Genomic DNA, 21,482 nt, shown 5'->3' on the forward strand with positions numbered 1-21,482 from the left:
GACTTACCAAACGAAAGCGCTGGCATGTCGATAGACACACAAACAAACACAAACATACACACAAAATTCTAGCTTTCGCAACCAACGGTTGCTTCGTCAGGAAAGGGGGAAGGAGAGGGAAAGACGAAAGGATGTGGGTTTTAAGGGAGAGGGTAAGGAGTCATTCCAATCCCGGGAGTGGAAAGACTTACCTTAGGGGGAAAAAAAGGATGGGTATACACTCGCGCGCGCGCACACACACACACATATCCACCCACACATATACAGACAAAAGCAGACATATTCAAAGGCAAAGAGTTTGGGCAGAGATGTCAGTCGAGGCAGAAGTGCAGAGGCAAAGATGTTGTTGAATGACAGGTGAGGTATGAGTGGCGGCAACTTGAAATTAGCGGAGATTGAGGCCTGGTGGATAACGGGAAGAGAGGATATATTGAAGAGCAAGTTCCCATCTCCGGAGTTCGGATAGGTTGGTGTTAGTGGGAAGTAACCTGACAACAGCTTTCGCATCCCGCAACTACCCTCCCGACCTGGTACAGAAGCAAATAACCAGAGCCACTTCCTCATCCTCTCAAACCCAGAACCTCCCACAGAAGAACCACAAAAGTGCCCCACTTGTGACAGGATACTTTCCGGGACTGGATCAGACTCTGAATGTGGCTCTCCAGCAGGGATACGACTTCCTCAAATCCTGCCCTGAAATGAGATCCATCCTTCATGAAATCCTCCCCACTCCACCAAGAGTGTCTTTCCGCCGTCCACCTAACCTTCGTAACCTCTAAGTTCATCCCTATGAAATCCCCAAACCACCTTCCCTACCCTCTGGCTCCTACCCTTGTAACCGTCCCCATTGTAAAACCTGCCCCATGCACCCTCCCACCACCACCTACTCCAGTCCTGTAACCCGGAAGGTGTACACGATCAAAGGCAGAGCCACGTGTTAAAGCACCCACGTCATTTACCAACTGACCTGCCTACACTGTGACGCATTCTATGTGGGAATGACCAGCAACAAACTGTCCATTCACATGAATGGACACAGGCAGACAGTGTTTGTTGGTAATGAGGATCACCCTGTGGCTAAACATGCCTTGGTGCACGGCCAGCACATCTTGGCCCAGTGTTACACCATCCGGGTTGTCTGGATGCTTCCCACTAACACCAACCTATCCGAACTCCGGAGATGGGAACTTGCTCTTCAATATATCCTCTCTTCCCGTTATCCACCAGGCCTCAATCTCCACTAATTTCAAGTTGCCGCCACTCATACCTCACCTGTCATTCAACAACATCTTTGCCTCTGCACTTCCGCCTCGACTGACATCTCTGCCCAAACTCTTTGCCTTTGAATATGTCTGCTTGTGTCTGTATATGTGTGGATGGATATGCGTGTGTGCGCGCGAGTGTATACCCATCCTTTTTTCCCCCTAAGGTAAGTCTTTCCGCTCCCGGGATTGGAATGACTCCTTACCCTCTCCCTTAAAACCCACGTCCTTTCGTCTTTCCCTCTCCTTCCCTCTTCCCTGACGAAGCAACCGTTGGTTGCGAAAGCTAGAATTTTGTGTGTATGTTTGTGTTTGTTTGTGTGTCTATCAACGTGCCAGCGCTTTCGTTGGGTAAGTCACATCATCTTTGTTTTTAGATATGTTAAATAATTTAGTTAGATGTGAATGTGTTGAGGTGAAATTATTATTATTATTATTATTATTATTATTATTAGGGCAAAATATACAGATCAAATAATGCTGCAAGTGTCTGCAGAATGTGTAATACTGGTCAGCAATGATTCAGTTGTTGGTATTGGTTAGGCTACATACAGTGTCAACTCCAATGGAAAATGAAAAAAACATGCACTGTAGTACAATAAAGGTCCATGCATAAAATTAAAAACATTTTATTAATTATAACAGAGAAGAGCATTATTTATCATGTTTGCGTGAATCATGCGGAACATGCAACATATACCATAAAACCATCTACTTTATAAGCAATAAGGTAAACGCAGAGTGATGATGCCAGTTTGCTACAATTATAAATGCACTATACGTTCCCCAACAGAACTATGAGCTATGTGCAGTAAGAATTATTACACAGGCAACTACACAGTAATATACAAATTGAGAAGCTGCTTTCCTACAACAATTCAATGCCTTCAAGCACTGAAATTGTTTTAAAAGAACTTCCACAGTTTTTCTTTAAAAAGAGTTAATATACCTTCTGCCCTGATGTAGGAGAAAAAATTTCTTACACAAATGAAAACTAAAGCTCAATTAAAATGTTTTAAGTCTAATAACATAAGCACCTTCAATTAATGTGTGACTGTTGACAAACTGTCTTTCATCGTTGGAAATTGTTGGATGATCCACAGTTTCCTCTTTTGGATATTTCCCAGATGATGCAAATGCTGAACAGAAAATAGTTTACACAAAGTAAAGTATCTACAGTTTGTTATATATATTAGATAATTATATCATGCAAGTCACCACTAATAAAACAAACTGACATTTCCATGACAGTCGAGCACATACCTAACATAATGTTTGGTGAATGTACACCCAGATATGAAATGAGGGCATCGGTTCCAAAAACAAATAACGCTCCCAATAAAAATCCAGCTGCCACAGGAGCAAACGCAAATCGACCATCTTTACCATACAAATCAGATTCTTCAGCCATTTCAATAGCTGGGGCAAGCAAAGACCAGTAAGATGCTGCAATCATTACCCCACCTGCAAACCCTAGGCTTAAGTCAAGCAATTTCCGCTGAAATTTAGAAAAGGAAAGACATGTCAATTTATTGGCGTAACTATGTTACAGTAAATATGCAAGTCAAGTACAAAATGATATTACTAAGAGGGTCACACACGTTAGTTAAATTATGTACAAACAGAATTTTTATACAGGCTATTAGATAAACAAAATATCATAAGATTTAAATCAAAATGATGAGGAATTATGAATGGCAAAAAAAAAGAGGATCCCTTGCATCAAATATAGATTGGCTGCCGAGGAAAATTTTTCCATTTGCTTATCTGCCAAATGAATTCAAAAAATGGTTTCCATCATCATCAGGATTGGGAAAAAGCAGTGACTGATTGATGATCATGATTTTCTTTCTGCACAATTCATCTAAAATTATTGCCGAGTATAATACCATATCTGCTAACCCCACACACACACATTTACATTTGTATATCAGGGTAACTTTCCCTTCTAAGAGAATATTCTGCAAGGAAATTGCACATTACGTTGCATTGTGAGTCTCACAAGCCACAATCACAATACCTGCTTGCTCATTTCTCCAAATTTCTCTGTTCCCTGAATGATGCACAAGGTCATTCTGTATGTTTTTATCATTTTATCTGTCAGGTACATTACTTGAAGGGCATTAAATGAAACTGACCACACAGTATTTTTTTTTTTTTTTTTTTTTTTTTTCAATAACACATTTGTTCCATTGCCTTCCAGATTGCCTATGGTTCTGCACTAAACACAGTAATTTTGTCAGACAGTCAAAATGTGGAAACATGGGACCAATATTAAAAACCATGATAGCCAGCTTAATTCCTTAATTGTACACAACATCTAATGTTTTTAAATATGATGGTCCTGCATACCACACACAATGGACAAATATCAAGTGCATCCATATGAAGGTTTAATAAAAATGGACTACACAAGTTATGCCTGCTTCCCATTGCCAACACATTTTAAAATATTACATGGTTAAGATAGCTTGCCTACGGGTCTCTCAGGAAAAGCAGCCAGAGCTTTGTCTCAATAACAGCTCACGAAATTATATTCTGTCCCTTGTAGCATGCGCTTTGGTTCACTTTACTGATGTTATTACTAAGTGGAAAATGATCATTTATACTAATTTTCTTTTGATGCTCTTTCACTGAATAGTATAAGGATGTTGAACTTTAATTTTATAGAATTATAATGATAAATCTAAAATAGCAACTACTGTGACAGAGTCTGCATGTATCACTCCACCTGCATCCAAATACAGTGCTGTGGGAAGAATAAGCTTATTACCACTTCAATCTTGAGATACTTCTACCCGTAGAATGTAATGACATTTATAAAATGGTTTACAACCATCAGTGTATATTACAATAAAATCCTTTCCTGGTAATATTGATATCCCTACAGCTAATTCTACACAGAACTGTTTTGCCCTGCTTCCAAAGGGTTTCACTGATGATAGATGGTGAGAAAATGAACAGTTAGAGCCTGTACTGCAATGTTAACAAATATACAACAGTGTGTCACAGACAAAGGGCGAGAAGCTACTGACCAACTTCAGCGCAGAAACTGGTCAAAAATCTGGTACAGTAGGTACCTATAGCCAGCCTACATACCATGACAGAGAACATTGGATATATTCTTCTTATACATATTTTCATGATTTGAGTATATTATGCCGAGATGACAGAGATGAGGTTGTCAGGTCATAGTGTTAAGCCAATACAAAGTAAGGTCATAAAATATTTCCTTGTAGGATTTTATTTACGAAGTAAATGGGCCTGAAATATATATTTCCCACACTATACTGGAGAAGTATGTAGCACAGCAGGCTTAAAGATATAATTGCAGCCTCCCAACTGAGACACACATACATACAGCAATATAGTTAATGAAGTGGAGGTATGTGGCTACCTGCTATCTAATGGCAGCAGAAAGGTTAATTGGGCAGATAGGTAGACTAATTGTGCACAATACCCATGTTGTGCTGAAATGCATTAATCTGCTAGCAAGCCATATGTCCTGTGATACAACAAAGCTATGATTGAACTTCTATGCCAGGTTCAAGAAAAGCAGGATGCATCATGTGGACTGAAATCTTTTTATCAAGTGAATTGCATGGAAGTGTTTCTTGACAGTTCCTTGGGAGCCTCTCTCAGTTTTTCATTGTTTGGTAAATAAGTGGAGCACAGTTTAATACTATTAAAGAGGCACTCCACAGCATCTGCTCGGAGTTCATTGCTGGGAAATGAGTCTGGAGTAGCAACAGTCCCTGACAATGATTGCCACTCCATTATAAGCCCTCTCACTAGGGTTATCTTTACTACGAAAATTATAGTCTCTCAACACAGATTTATTACTTTCTCTAAAGTCATCTCTTTCCCGAGTTGAAACTTTAATTCCTCCATGTGATCCCTGGGTCCATTTCTTATTTCACTGGAATATGGACACCACACACTGAGGTTCCCCTTTATATTTAACATGAAGGTTTTATGGAGGAAAGGGTGGGCTGAAGGGACAGTTACTTTGGTTAAAAAGTGAATTTCCATACTGGTATTACATCCATCTGAATGATGCTAGAGTTTTATGATATAACATCTCAAAATGTTTTCTCTCCATTCGTTATTCTTTCTTGTCCTCTTCACCCTAGGGAGTGAGGATACTCTTGACTGAGTGATGGTATTGTGCTTTATGTTTATTATTTTGCAGCTATTACTATGGACTTTACTATGAATCAAAGTTTTAATCATCAACTCAAAAAAACTTTTTTGTTTGTTTTGGATATCTGGCTACCCCTACCAGATACATCCCTTCCTACAAGCTGCATTCCAAGTTTCCAGCACTGCAGGCAACACAGTGAGCAGTGCCAGTCTGATAGCTGCTCAACAGAGGTCACCTTCAATGGAGGAACTACTCTGCCATATATCCTGCAGGCACCAATCCAAGATTCAGTGACATCATCTGCCCAGGAAAGCCAACCAGGAATGAGCTCATTGTCTCTAACAGCAGCAGCCAATCATGTGACTTCACTGCAGTTATTCACTTGGTATTATAACCTGTGACTGAAGGCTGCAGTTGAGGTCTTAACATGGAGTCTCATCCCAGAGTCATATCACTGAGTCGCGACAGTGGATTAATTAGGGCACCATCCAGGAATAAGGCGAAGTAGTGATGAATCTATAACTGTACAACCTGCACAGACAATTACTGTATTGCTATTTGGACTTAACCTCAGGCAGAGGTTATAGTATTACAAGTTTGGTACACTTGTGTTCAGAGTTCTCACCGAAGTTTCTGTAAGATGTTATGAATTACTGTTTCTGGACTCTGACTATTATTATGTATTGGTCTCAGAACACTACACTGGTGCTTTCATTCAGAGGGACGTAACTCATCGGCATAGACCAAGCCACAACAGTTTGCCAGTACATGTCTGAAGTCGTGGTGCATACTGATATCCATGTGTCACAGTACTGTAGCACATCAATAGAGAAGCCAAAGTAAAATGGTGTAGCCCATTAATAGTGTTCTATCGTGACGTAATTCATTTTCTGCATTTGAAGGGGATAACGCTACAACAAGCAATGCTAAGTTGTTGCAAATTTATAGCATCAATGCACCATCAAGTGACAGACAGTTAGGTGTAGTCAAAAAAGTCTGAATGCTGAAGAATAAATGGTAGACAACCTTTCTGTGAAGAATTGGGAATCACAAGGACGAGGGGAGGCCCTAGTTTTCCAAAAGTAGCATATCACAATCGAAGCAATCAGCTGTCTACATCTTGCACATTTTGAACATGACAAAGGTCACCACCTACTAGCTTTGGTGACAATAGTTTTCTTCAAAGTTGTGGCAAATGAACGAAGCTATATATCCTTACATCAGCAAAGAAAATTCACGCCGTTACCCTCATCTCTAGAATTTGTTTTTCATTTGTGCAAACAATCAAGTCCCTCCTCCATTTCGTATAATACCTGAGTAATTTACGAGATCTGTTCAAAAAATTTGGGAACTTTGTCCACAACATTTTTCTGCACTTACCTTTTACTTATTGTGCATGGTCTCCTTCAAAATACTCTCCTCCACAACTGATACACTGTTCCCAATGTGGTGTCCACTTCTGGAAGCAGTCTTGGTACGTCTCTTGCTGGAGCGCAAGAAGCACCGTCTGCGAATTTTCTTTTACCTCATTTATTGTTGCAAATCTTCATCTTTTCAATGGGATTTTCAACTTTGGAAATAAGAAAAAAGTCCACAGGGGACAGGTCTGGAGAGTATAGACGATGAGGCAGCACAGCGATTTCGTTTTTTGTGCAATAGGCACGCACCAACAGGGATTATCATGATGCAAGAGCCATGAATTGTCTCATCACATTTCAGACCATTTCCTTCTCAAATTTTCTCGTAGGCATCACAGCACATCCCAACAGTACCATCGATTAACAGTTTGTCCTTGGGGCACGAATTCATGATGACTTAATTCTTCAAAGCCTAAAGAAACTATAAGCATGGCTATGACATTTGACCTGACCTGATGAGCTTTTTTTGGTCTTGAAGAACCTTTTCTGACCCATTGTGAAGAAGGGACCCAGATCTCACCACCAGTTGCATAACATATCATCCTAATTTGTGCGATCCAAAAGCTCTTCACAGATTGCGATACAAATGTCTTTCTTGTCTTGACTGAAAGAGATGTGGGATGAACTTGACAGCAACATAATGCATTCCAAGATACTGTGTCGGGATTTCATGATATGATCCAACTGAAATGTTACATTCTTCTGCAAACTCTTGGACAGTCCTGCAATCTCTTGGACAGTCAGTCGTCAACTGGCATGCACAATTTCATTGACATCACTGTTATAAGTGTTGTCGGTAGACACTGAATAGCATCCTGAATGAGTGTCATCTTTGACTTCACTCTGGCCATTTTTAAACCACGTGAACCATTTGGAACACCAAGTATGGCTTGAGCAATCACCACCGTAGGCTTCCTACATCATTTGTTGTGTGTCTGTAAATGTTTTCTTGAGTTTCATGCAAAAATTTAATACAGACGCATTGCTCCTCTAACTCTTCCATCTCGAAATTCACAAACTGTGTGGCATAATGGTCTACTCAACATAACAATAATTAACAGACATACAACAACGAAACTTCCGGCAATTAGGTATTAAACACAGGTGTATGCAGGAATGCCAACGGCATTTCACTCCAACACACCACTAGTGCGATATTACAAATGTTCTGGAATTTTCTGAAGAGACATTGTATGTGCACTAGTGGTTCCAAATATTTAGTTACTCAATTTGCTCCATTATCAATTTATAATGAGCTTGACAAATTTGGAAACATTATTATTATTATTATTATTATTATTATTATTGGCAAATTCTCCCCAGAAATGAAAGATGTTAAGCAAATAACTCCATCATTTTTTCTTTGAGTTGTTCTTGTTCTTCCAATAGGCTTTCATTCTTTCTGAAAATGCTGGTTTACGCTCATCCCGCCACTTTGGTCGGTCTGTTTTTCTTTAGGTTGCTCTGATATAACTTCCCATTTGACTATTTTGTGTTATTATTATTATTATATCTGCAAAAAGATGATTGGTTGAAGTTACTACAATAATATCTCAAACTTCATAATTGATTTATGTGTATCTGAACCACAACACCCTATCCACATGTTGTCAACTTTTTTTTTGGTGGGTGGGATGTTTTTCTGTATTTTTATCTACAGTGAGCCTGACTGTTGAGTTTGAAAATGTGATGGAAGGAAAAATGACAAGGACAGGATTTTTGTAAGTTTCCACAACAGTAAGCAAACATAATTGCAGAACTACACCAGTTCTTACACCGTTACCTAAAAGTATGTACAACAAGTGGATGAAGAAGCTAAATTAAACTTAAAACAAATAGCCCAGTCACACTGTGACACAGTAAAACTTCCAACATAAAAGTTTAGGCTGGAATCTAGGAAAGTCTTTGAAGTCGCCACAGTCACATAATTATAAGCTTAAACAGAAGACATATCCCATTTAAATGTACAGCTGCTTTCTCGTAATAGTAAAAAACAGTATTAAAGCAAACCGGAATGCACTCATCACATACGTCCAAAACAAGTGAATCCCTCACTACGGTACACTGTCATGGGCAGGCAGAGGACAATGTCCTGCACAGAAATACATCAACATCTCTTTGTTGAAGGTGTGCTACAGCCAGACAGCTGATTTTACTGGGCTTGTACAGTGTGCAAGACTTTGTTTATTTTTGCAAGTTGCTAATGGAGTGCATAATAGAGTAATCAATGATTCGGACATATAAATTTTTCAGCATGTGTGACCTAGTAATTTCTTTCTGTGCACTGATGCTTACAACTCTATACTTAGAAATTTACCTGTACTGTTCTTTGCAAACTTTATGCAATTTTTGTTAATAATGTGTCTTGTGGACATATAAGTTGTGAGTGCTTGCGGCTGCCAATCCCAATGTTGACTATTTCACAGAGTATTTAGTGAAACAACTTAGAAAGTGACCTAAGGAAAGTCACTGCTCTGCTAGTGGGCCTGGAAAAGGCTAGCTGATGCCCACTCCCTTCCACAGTACTAACTACATATGTGACATATTTTAAAACACTAGACATCCAGTATATACCATTTTTAACTGTTAAGTCTGCCAGAGCATCACATAGATTGTCAAAACTAGTTGCAGCATAATAAAAATTTTAGCAGCACTGAGATGGTACACAGTAAAATTACTAGTTTCTTCATGTTTGGAAGTCACTGATACTTTGCAACTGTGTACAGGACTACTGAATACCACTCCAGTTGGTAAAATATTCTTTATTTTAGTGTATGGCCAATTAAGGACTTAATTGTTTGACATTGCTTCAGCACACCACAATTTTAAGACCCACCTGAAAATGGCTTCAGTACAAATGTTGAAACCAATCATAGACTAAAAGAAGTTTTACCACTGGGGTGGCTATCGATGAACATATAAAAATCTCTTTGATAAAAAGGAATGGAGCACAACCAAAAGACAATTTTATGAAATACAATCTCAAGATGTGTTGTGTACCTATGTGGTAGATGGCTGTTAAGGAGAAATAATCATTAGCAAGAAATCTCTGGGGCTTTTACTGCACCTCAGCTGCATTAGACTTGTTGAAGTCTGTGGAGTTCTGTCTGAATCATATTCTGAAAACCATGGCTACTTGTAGAAACATAACTGTTTCCAACTCTTCATTTAAAAACACTACCAACAAGGTGCATATACCATCTGGAAGCAACAACAGTAAATGAATACAGAAAACTTTATATGGCCCACAAAGAGTAGATCAAAATAAAATGCTAATTAGTCACAGGAGCACACAATGTCTTTTATAATAAAGAGAGGAGAGATCTATGACAAAGTTTTCATCATTATACATTGCTAAAGGTATGCAATGTATAATAGATTTTCTGCAATCTCAAGTGCTTGAGGAATGGTTCTGTTGACAACACTATGTTTTGTCCAGCAGAACAGGTGTAAAAATTTACAGGTTTAGTTGAAATAAACAATACAGTAAATTTTAAGGAGGATTTTGTCTCATGTAGAGTGGCTGAACTTCAATGCTTCTCGAGTATATGGGTGGTTCAGTAAGATGTTTACTTCAAATATTCTCAGAACATTTAAGATATCATTATTCTGTTTTCAGTCAGATACTTGTAAGAAAGTTCTCACAACACAATGTACAGTCTCCTTTCAGAGCTATATTAATTACAGAGGTATCAATATTAACTTAGCTTTTTCTAATGGAGTCTTAGTAATTGCTGCTGTTAGTATTTTAGTTATTTTTGTACCTGCACAGGTGTGACAATGCACGAAAGCATCACTGTCAGCACAAAATATGACTATACCAGCTGATGGTGGCTTGACTACGAGCCAGGAAGCTGAACGCGGAAAAAGGGAATGAAACAATATCTGAGTCAATCTACAGGGGAGCAGAATGTGTGAACACCACACAGGAACAAGCACATAGCATAACACAACACAGCAATGTGTGGACAATAGAACAAACCGTGCATATTGAAAACAGTGCATAGTGAGAGGGGAAGGTCTGATCCAAAGTAGTTTATGTCTCTGTAACAATCGCCGGGGCAGGCCTAATGCCACAGGCAAGTAAACATCTAAGCTGAAGTCTCTCCCCATACCACCATTCACATAAACCCTCCGTAACAGCATTTTGCACTATTCCATTGCAATAACCTAGACACGTCAACTGCATCTACTCGACATTTGGTGGCAGGGATAATAAATCCCTCTCCCCCCTCCCCCACCGAAAAGGTCACGTAGGACCAAGAATGGCCTGGTTTCTGCAGCAGCCTCCATTGCGCAACAAGAGAGGAGGTGAGATTCTACAACAGTGGATCAACCACCAGCAATACTGGTGCAGCTGGCTCCGATGGAGTGGCGGAAGACTATGGAGGATGGGGTAACAGTTGCTCCTAGGACTCTGACGAGCATAAGGAACGATCCACTGGCAAGTGGGGGAAGGAGGACACTGACTGAAATACCATGGGCTCTTTATCAGTAGTGGTGGGAGGTATCCCATTGGCACCCTACCCTGTAGTTGAAGACAGGACAGCAGACGGTGTTGTAGCTGAGACAGCAGGTGAGCATACTGCTGCAAGTGGGAACCTCCCACTGGAACAACATTGCGTCCAATCCTATCTCCTAGTTGGCTCAGAGATGATGGCACTGAGGGTCCAACAAGTCATGGATGCACCTGACTGGAATGATGCTTCGACTGGTCACAGCTGACACCTACCACCAACAAATGCTGATCTTTGTCACTCAGCACTAGACCCAGCAACCACCCCTGCTGCCGGCAAAACAACTGAGTCCAAAAGACAGCCCTGTGAGGAAAACATAGTGGGCCATGACAGTCCAAGGCATGTGACTCAGGTTGCAACAACTCGAAAACACCCTGCAAATGGTGCTGCTGCAACTGATCTGCCGGACTGCACATGTAACCACCATCATCCAGTATGAGCCAAAAAAACTAGACAGGACACTGTCTAGTGGCAGGTATGAACATTCACATGGTTCACTCCACCTATGGGTTAGATGCTGGGTGAAATGGCGTGGTAGCCAGGTGCTGGACATCATTATGGATGCAAAAACTTGTAAACTCCCATGACACAAATTGCCAACAATTATTGGAGATGAGAGTCTGGGGAGAGCCCTTGATAGCAAAAATGATCAATAACATGCAAATAGTTGCTGTTGATATGGAAGAAAGTTTGCAACATACAGGAAACTTGACACTGCATCGATCACCAACAACCACATGCTTCCCAAAAAGGAGCCAGGAAATTTCGATACACTCACTACCTTAAGGGTTCTTCGGAACTGGTGACAGCACAACCTTGTTCTGTGCACAAGTCACCCAAGCCCGCAAAAGATTTTTAATATTCTGGTCAATCATATAGATGTGGTGTCATGCTAAAGCTTTCATATGGGAATTACTGCCAGTTAAACACATGCAGCAAATGAAGTATGCGAGTACACAATGCCATAGGGACCACTCACAACTTCGCCCTTGTGTGGCAAGCACAACATCATTGAGCAGATTCCAAGGCAGTCAAAACATAAGCCACACTGCATCTGCTAATGAAGGAGCACACTCGAGCTATCCCATTTGGACTGGTGAAACTATTTTCCAGAAAAGCAGGTTCACAGCTGTGGTCCCCCAAGCCATAAAATTAAAATCCAGCAATGTCTGCTGTAAGATATTGTCCAATGTGAAAATGAGAGCCTCCTGTTGATTGATCTCTGGATTGGATCCTGCTGGTAACCGTGATAGCGCATCTGCATTAGTATACTGGGTGGTAAACCATTGTTGAAAGTCATGGCAGTAATTACTGAGAAACATAGGCCATCTCTGCATCCGGTGGGCAGTCCGACTCCACAGCTGAAAGCGAGGTCCCAGTAAGGAAACCAGGGGTTTGTAGTCAGAGACGAGCAAGAACTTTGCTCCATACAAAAAAGGTCATCACACTTTTTAATTCCAAAAATTACAGACTGCCTCTTTTTCAACCTGTGAGTAGCTATGTTGCATCCCAGAACTAATCTTCGAAGCATTAAGTGACGGCCTGCTCGATGTCATGTGCATTCTGATGTGATAGAACTGCACCACTGCCAAACTGGAAGGCATCGGCAGCCAGGCTTAAAGCTTTGGAGACCAAGTCTCAGCAATACCTTGAGCCATATTGCTGCGTTCAGAAGACCATGTCCAACTACAGCTTGGGCCAAGATTTTTTTGATGTATGAGCCATCTATAGCTCAAAAACTGTACTTATTTCATATGAGAGTAATGTATGGATGTCTTGCCACTTGTCCCTTGGTAGGTGCTAGCTTAAAGGGATGGTCCTCTTGCCCCGATATTCTTCTAAGTGGTCAGTCTGTGAAGTGTTAAGAGTTTACCCAATGTAAAGGAAACCAAACAGGAAGTGGAACACAAACACTGCTCGAGGGATGAAAGTCTGCTGACAGTCTGCAGATCACGAGTTTGACGAAGCTGGTTAAGAGAATGACAGATGTTCATGGCCTGCAGAATGAACTTAGCATAATAAGAAATCTTTACCAAAGAGAACTGGAGATAATTTAGGTTCATGCGCACGAACAGGTTGATGATGGCCTTGACGTGCTCGTCTATCATAGCTAAGAACATGTTTAAAAAATGCACATTTGGGGAAAAAAACTACATTTTCACAATTTACAACACAGGCCATTCTCCAGAAAGAGTTGGAAAACCTCCTACAGATTACAAAAATGCTCCTTTCACATGGAGCCCATGACCCAAATTATGTCACCGAGGTAGTTGACAGAAGAAGAAGTATCCTGAGTCAACCGGGACAAATATTGTTGATAAACCACTGGCACAGACAAAATTCCAAATTGCAAGTGATTGAACTGATAAAACCCAGAGGGGGTGTTAAGCACTAAGAAATTACAAGAGGTGGCACCCACTCACAACTATAAGTATACATTGCGCAGGTAGATGCACGAAAATTACTGACTGCCTGAAAATTTTGCCTGCAACTCCTCTGTCGACGGAACTGAATATGAGTCTATGACATACTGCATCGACCACCTATTTAAAACTGCTGCAAAGGAATACAGCACCATCTGGATTCTGAATCACCATAACAGGGGTGGCCTACTAACTCAACAAAATAAAAGAAATGACATGGATGTACTACCAATGCTGCAACTCATCCTTGAACTTGTCATGCATGGCTGCTACAAACACAGAGTAACCACAAATACACGAACAACCACATAGTGTGTATATCATCTGTATAACAGTGCTTACACTTTGCAAACATATGACATCATAGCTTCACACTGTAAAATTAATGTCTTAAAAAATTAATTACTACCTTAATTCAACAAATGTAGAACAACAGTCAAAATACAGTTGGCAATTATGTTATGTGTGGTGGTAAGTTCCTACAAGGCCAAACTGCTGAGGTCATTGGTTCCTAGACTTACACAATACTTACACGAACTTACACTAAGGACAACACACACACACACACACACACACACACACACACACACACACACACACAAAGGGAGGACTTCAACCTACAAAGGGGGGAGTTGCACGAATAGTGGCAAGGCACCTCAGACCACGCGGATACCCCATGCGGCCATGTTATATATATGTCAGTCCATCTAGATAATATATACATAAGTCGCAATCAATGCTCAATGTTCTAATATAACATAAACATGTATAATGAAAATAATGGCAACCACATGGTACCACGCATAACTCGATAATGGCAATTTAGCAGAAACAGATCGGTAGTAAAAGTGAAAGAAATAAAAATTAATTTCACACAGCAGCAAGTCTGGACACTTCTTATAAATATGTCAAATGCTGACATACTATATTGCACTACACTAAACTAGGAACATAAATAATTGTATGGTGTTCATAAAGAAATGTAATATCACAAAAATTTCAATCAGAAGTTACTTCATGTGCTGTAATAGTCTTGTAACTGGATACTGAGTAAGACCCCATAAAGGAATTATTAATGGCATACACTTGTCACACTAAATTATATCTCCTTTTTCTTGTGCCTTTGTCCAATGTCAGCGCAGGGTCGGATGCCCTTCGTGTCTGTCTTTGTCCCACGTCAGCAAAGGGTCAGATGCCATTACTGTCGCCATCCCGTTACAGGGGTTGCTCGCATTTCAATCATTTGACAGTAAGTGAAAGTTTTAGAAAATTTTTCAAATCTTGTAATTGGGGTGGGACTTGGTTACCAGCCTATTATTTACCTAGTGGGATGTGGGAAACTACCTAAAAACCAAACCCAGGCACGCTGGCGCACCAACCCTCATCGCTAATTCACCGGGTGGACTCAACCCAGGGCTGGTGCATCTCTCCATACTGGAAGATGTACTTTAACATGCACAGCTATCTGGTCAGTTATATTTATCTCAAATGTTATGTGTGTGAATTGTACTGACTATTTCAAAATTTTCTGGACCACAAGAGATGGCTATGCAAAACTCGGTTAATGGTCATTATAAAAGCTACATTATTTGTTCTGCAATGTGATGAGCCCTACAGGTCACTACTTCATCACATCTAAAGACAGGGAAAAACTATCAAAGAGCAAATGCAAATTCATCTTTTTAACCACCAATAAATGGAATGTAGAGTTGAAGAGAAAAATCTTGGATAAGATTGGATTAAACTGAGTGAGTTTGGAAAGCAAGTCATAATGTTCTTACAAAGCACATTTTTCTGTCATATGTATTCAAAGGACTTCAAACGTCTTCCATGTTCAACGGACATCGCTTCTACAAGGAGAGTGCACTTCTTGTGATGTAGTGATAGAAACCCTGTGAACCATAGCATTCTGGCACGCAACTGCACAAGATTTCTTGGGATCTGTCAACAATGGCAAGTGATATCCAAAAGAAGCATCATATAGAATTATATATACAGTGAGTAGAAATCTGATGATGTGGGAAATCAGTCAGTTATTGTATAATGAACACAAGTGAACTATATTGTGGAAGTAGTTAATTTCATTTATCAGTAAACACTTCCGGGCTAAGTTGCCGTGGTCGATCTGTAGAAATTCTTCTCCCTGATGTTTCGTTCTCAACTACGGAGAACATCTTCCGAGGTGAGTCGACGACTGGCTGCTAGGAGCTGGGGCTGCCGCTTATATGGAGATCGTAGAGGGCACCACCACACATCACGTGGCGTTGATGTGTGGCTATCTCTGGCTATCGTCTGTTCTCTCGATTGCAGGCAATCGATTGTCATGTGATTGATGCAACGTCGACCGCCATATATTGTTCAATTTTAATCCTTCTTCTTTACGATTAAAATTGTATTGATGTTTGTGGATTTCAATTGCCTCTCTATACATACGTGTATAATAGTGCGAAGTCCTCGCTAGCACGCTTGTCTCACCAAATTTTATTTCATGATCTCCATCCTTAAAAACATGTTCCGCTACTGCCGATTTGTCGATATGTCCCAAGCGACAGTTTCTTTTGTGCTCCGTCAACCGTGTATTGATGCTTCTTTTTGTAGTTCCTATGTAAACCCTGCCACAACTACACAGAATTTTATATACCCCTGGGGTGGCTAGGGGGTGATGAGCATCTTTTGTTGATCTTAGACATTCACTAATTTTCTTAGTAGGTCTGAAAATAGTCTCCACCTGAAACTTGGCTAGTACTTTTCCAATGCGATCAGTGGTGTTGTGGATGAACGGAAGAAATACTTTTCCAGCTGATGGTTGTTGCTGTCTCCTATTTTTAAGCATTTTTCTACTTTGGTGAAGTGCTCGGTTAATCTCGTTTTTCGTATAACCATTTTTCGCAAAAGCCATTCGTAAATGATTTAGTTCTTCTTGTAAGTAGCCTGGTTCACAAATATTATTGGCCCTATCCACTAGTGTTTTTATGACCCCCCTCTTTTGCCTAGGGTGGTGGTTTGAGTTCTTATGGAGGTAGCGATCAGTATGTGTACCTTTCCTGTAGACCTTATGGCCTAAGGTCCCATCCGCCCGTTTGATTACCGATACATCCAAAAAGTTAAGTTGTCCATTCTTCTCTTTTTCCATAGTAAATTTGATCTTTGGGTTGATGCTATTTAAGTGCACCAGGAAATCATTCAAGTCTTCTTCCTCATGATTCCATATTACAAAGGTATCATCAACATACCAATACCACTTCGAGGGGCTTTTTTTGGCCGACTGTAGTGCTTGATGTTCAAAATATTCCATGAATAAATTCGCAATTGCGGGGCTTAGGGGGCTTCCCATGGCTACCCCATGAATCTGTTCATAAAATTCACCATTGTACTGAAAATAGGTCGAGGATAGACAGTGTTGGAACAAGGCCACTATATCAGTGGGGAACATATCGGCTATATGAGAGAGAGCTTCATCAACTGGAACCATAGTGAACAAAGACACTATATCAAAGCTGACAAGGATGTCATTAGGACCGACAGTAATTTCCCTCAATTTCTCAGTGAAGTGTAGAGAGTTTTTAATATGACTCTCAGTTTTGCCTATGTAAGGTTGTAACAAAGAGGCAAGGTGTCTGGCTGGTTCTTGGGTAGGAGCTCCAATTGCGCTGACTATTGGTCTCAAAGGAACATCAGGCTTATGTATCTTTGGTAATCCATATAATCTCGGAGGATAAGCCTCCGTTTTACAAAGATATTTTTTAACTTCTGTAGGAATGGAAGACTGTTTTATCAGACGATTGGTGGCATTCAGCACATTCGTTGTGGGGTCCTTTTTCAACTTCTTATATGTGCTGGGTTCCAGGAGATCACTGATCTTCTTGTGATAATCCTCAGTATTCATTGAAACAGTAACATTTCCCTTGTCAGCGGCAACTGTAATAACGTTCTTGTCTGCATTGATCTCCCGCAATGCCTTCCTTTCTCCTTGAGAGAGATTGCTGCTGGGTGGCTTAGCTTTACGTAGTATCCTGGACGTTTCCATCCTAATTTCATCAGCAGAATATGATGGTAACTGACGAATTCCTGCCTCTATATTAGCAATAATGTCCTCCATAGGAACCTTGGATGGAGTGATTGCAAAATTCCCTCCTTTAGACAGAACAGAAAGTTCTTCCTTAGACAATTCTTTTTCCGATAAATTAATAACCGTTTGGGAATTGTTTGGAATCGGTGTTTCCTGTCGACCCTCTTGTAGACTATCAAACTTCTCCTTCTGCCTATTGGAAGACACTTCTGCACTAATCTCCATAGATCTAAATGTTAAACTGTCCACTTTGTTACAATGGCAAAACTGCATACTATTGCTAATAAGTAAATGAAGATTTAGCAGTTGACTATCACATACCGCCAGTCCTCGTCGTGTCTGATGTATCCGCTCACGTAGTAATGCCAGTTCCATACGAGAATAAATACGGTTAGCTTGTGCCGAATGGAACATTCTTCTCATTTTTAAAAACTTCGGAACTATACTGGTATCACGACAACGCAGCAGAAAAGTGAGTGAGCAAAGTTGTTGACCTTTCTTCTTGCGTAGGTTCTCCAGTCGTCGTACCCTAGTTGACATTTCCTCCCCGTAGAGGCGTCGAATCATCCCATGTAGGCTTTCACGGCCGGCGTCTTTATCAGTAAACACTTCTGGGCTAAGTTGCCGTGGTCGATCTGTAAAAATTCTTCTCCCTGACGTTTCGTTCTCAACTACGGAGAACATCTTCCGAGGTGAGAGTTAATTTCCTTTTTATATCAAAACTAGATAAGAGTGTTCCGTTTTTTAATGGAACTGAGCACTGCAGGAAATGAAGATCATGTTTGTGGTTTTACAGACTTAATGGGAGATCACACTACAAGTAAGTGACAATCATGATCATATGGAAAGAAACTGCAACACCCCAAAATTGTTATTTTGGAGTTGGCAGTTTAATGGGTTTCAAAACATTTAATGAAGACAAAGACTTGAAGGATACCTATATTGCCTTATTAAGCTTTCATTAAATTTTAAATACAGTTATTTTACAAAAAAAACTGCAATTAAATCATCAGTATTCCAATTAAAGTATTATTTTGATGCCAGTATCATCCACACGCTCTCTGCAAACTGATTTGTCACTCTGATCAACTACAATGACAGTAATTTCTTCCTATTATGAAATTTAAGATTTTTCTGGTATAGGCAGATTTTGAATATTTCTCAGTTAATCGGCCAGGTGGTGGTGTTCAAAAGGCGCAAAATTCTGCCAAGCTGACTTCCTCCATCTTTTCAGGTGTTCCTGATGACTTCTGCTAGATGCTGCCTTTATATGCCATCCCCCCTCCGCCTGCGGCCCCTAGCCAAGCCATCCACAGGTGGGGACTTAGGACATCTAAGGATTAAGTGTACTGGGTCCTCAGGTTAGAGAATGTGGCCGTGGGCCAGCCAAGTGTGGCCAATGCGTAGCCCACAAAGGACAGGGGATTCCCTGTGAGGAGTGCGAAGGGAAGCCTGCCACATGGTTGTGGTCGCCTTTATTGCCCTCAATATATATTTTTTTTTTTGGCGGGGGGGGGGGGGGGGGGGGGGGGGTGTCCAGGGTGGACCATTTTGAGTTCCAGACCTCCAACAGTTGGTAGCATAGAGTTGACTGAAGGTCCAGTTCTGGGTCTCCCATTTTCAAAATTAAGTTTCTGGTAGCCAACTTTGCCAAGCAATTGGCATGTTCATTCCCTGAGATGCCAACTTGTCCAGAGGTCGAAACGAAGATGACTGGCCATCCAGTTTGATGGAGATCAGAAAGAAAAGTGTAGACAGTCTTGAGTAATGTGTGACGAGGGTAGCACTTTTCTTTAGCCTGAAGGCTACTCAGGGAGTCGCTACAGATTAGAAGCACATTGACAGTGCACGAATGATCATGGTTAAGGGCTCATTTGATGGCCACCAATACAGCAGTGAAGATAATGCATCCATCCAGCAAGTAGCATAGTTCACTGCATCTTGCCTATGCATATGCAAAACCGCTTTGTCCATCGATCACTGAGCCATCAGTTTATACCACTTTGGAACCCATAAATGCATCGAAAACAGCCAGGAACAAGTGGTGAACCACCATGGGGTTAACTGAATCTTTTGGTCCAAAGGACAAATTGAGACAGATCCGAGGTCGGGGAACACACCATGATGGCATACACAATTGCTCATTGACAAGAGATGACAGTGGGGAAGTTGGGGTTCAGAGCAGAGACACTGCAGTCAAACTGCAATGGTGACCACAGCTCTAGGCCTCTGTTGTGGGAGGTGGACCTCCCTATTAGGAAAAAGAATGCTTAGGGGAGCTGTGAACATACATAGCATAACTGAGTAGCTCTTGCTGGCACCTGATCCATAATGGAAGTCCCCAGCATCCATGAGTAGACTATTCACAGGACTAGTTCGAAAGGCTCCCGTAGCAGGCTAGACTCCACACTGATATATTGGGTCAAGTGGTCACAATGCTGAGGGTGACGCCAAACTATATGTCAGAGCCCCATAATCATGACAGGACAGGATCAGGACTTTGCAAAGCTGCAGAACGGTAGTACAGTCCGCAACTCAGCTGGTGCTACTGAGGCAGTGAGGTGTATCACAATATAGCTGACACCTTTGCTTAAGTTGACAAAGATGGGGAAGCCACATCAGCCGGGCATCAAAGACCAGTCCCAAAAGCAATAAGTCTCCACCACTGTTGAGAGGCCAGACAAACGTGTGGTTCCTGAAGAGGGGCAGCAGCCTTTTCAGTAGTTGCAAGGGCAACAGTCTGGATGATTGACTGATCTGGCCTTGTAACAATAACCAAAACGGCCTTGCTGTGCTGGTACTGCGAACGGCTGAAAGCAAGGGGAAACTACGGCCGTAATTTTTCCCGAGGGCATGCAGCTTTACTGTATGATTAAATGATGATGGCATCCTCTTGGGTGAAATGTTCCGGAGGTAAAATAGTCCCCCATTCGGATCTCCGGAGGATCTCAAGAGGATGTCGTTATCAGGAGAAAGAAAACTGGCGTTCTATGGATGGGAGCGTGGAATGTCAGATCCCTTAATCGGGCAAGTAGGTTAGAAAATTTAAAAAGGGAAATGGAGAGGTTAAAGTTAGATATAGTGGGAATCAGTGAAGTTCGGTGGCAGGAGGAACAAGACTTCTGGTCAGGTGAATACAGGGTTATAAACACCAAATCAAATAGGGGTAATGCAGGAGTAGGTTTAATAATGAATAGGAAAATAGGAATGCGGGTAAGCTACTACAAACAGCATAGTGAACGCATTATTGTGGCCAAGATAGATACAAAGCCCACACCTACTACAGTAGTACAAGTTTATATGCCAACTAGCTCTGCAGATGATGAAGAAATTGAAGAAATGTATGATGAAATAAAAGAAATTATTCAGATAGTGAAGGGAGACGAAAATTTAATAGTCATGGGTGACTGGAATTCGAGTGTAGGAAAAGGGAGAGAAGGAAACGTAGTAGGTGAATATGGATTGGGGCTAAGAAATGAAAGAGGAAGCCGCCTGGTAGAATTTTGCACAGAGCACAACATAATCATAGCTAACACTCGGTTTAAGAATCATGAAAGAAGGTTGTATACATGGAAGAACCCTGGAGATACTAAAGGGTATCAGATAGATTATATAATGGTAAGACAGAGATTTAGGAACCAGGTTTTAA

At 40.9% G+C, this 21,482-nt stretch overlaps 1 protein-coding gene across 3 annotated transcripts in view; it reads right to left on the reverse strand.

Moving 5' to 3' along the window:
* The window catches only part of LOC124789392 (zinc transporter ZIP11), a 431,807-nt gene that overhangs the window by 396,968 nt on the left and 13,357 nt on the right, over positions 1-21,482 (reverse strand). Inside the window, exons 2-3 of one of the 3 annotated variants that reach the window (XM_047256724.1) lie at positions 2,526-2,760; positions 2,300-2,401 (exon numbers count right to left, since the gene is read on the reverse strand). The exons of 1 other annotated variant lie outside the window; for it this stretch is intronic. In XM_047256724.1, coding sequence (XP_047112680.1) covers positions 2,300-2,401; positions 2,526-2,760 — 337 coding nt within the window. The remainder of the gene's footprint in view (positions 1-2,299; positions 2,402-2,525; positions 2,761-21,482) is intronic. One more of the 3 variants, XM_047256725.1, reaches the window with a different exon arrangement.

Source organism: Schistocerca piceifrons, chromosome 3 (assembly GCF_021461385.2).
Source record: "Schistocerca piceifrons isolate TAMUIC-IGC-003096 chromosome 3, iqSchPice1.1, whole genome shotgun sequence".
Classification (NCBI taxonomy): Eukaryota; Metazoa; Arthropoda; class Insecta; order Orthoptera; family Acrididae; genus Schistocerca; species Schistocerca piceifrons.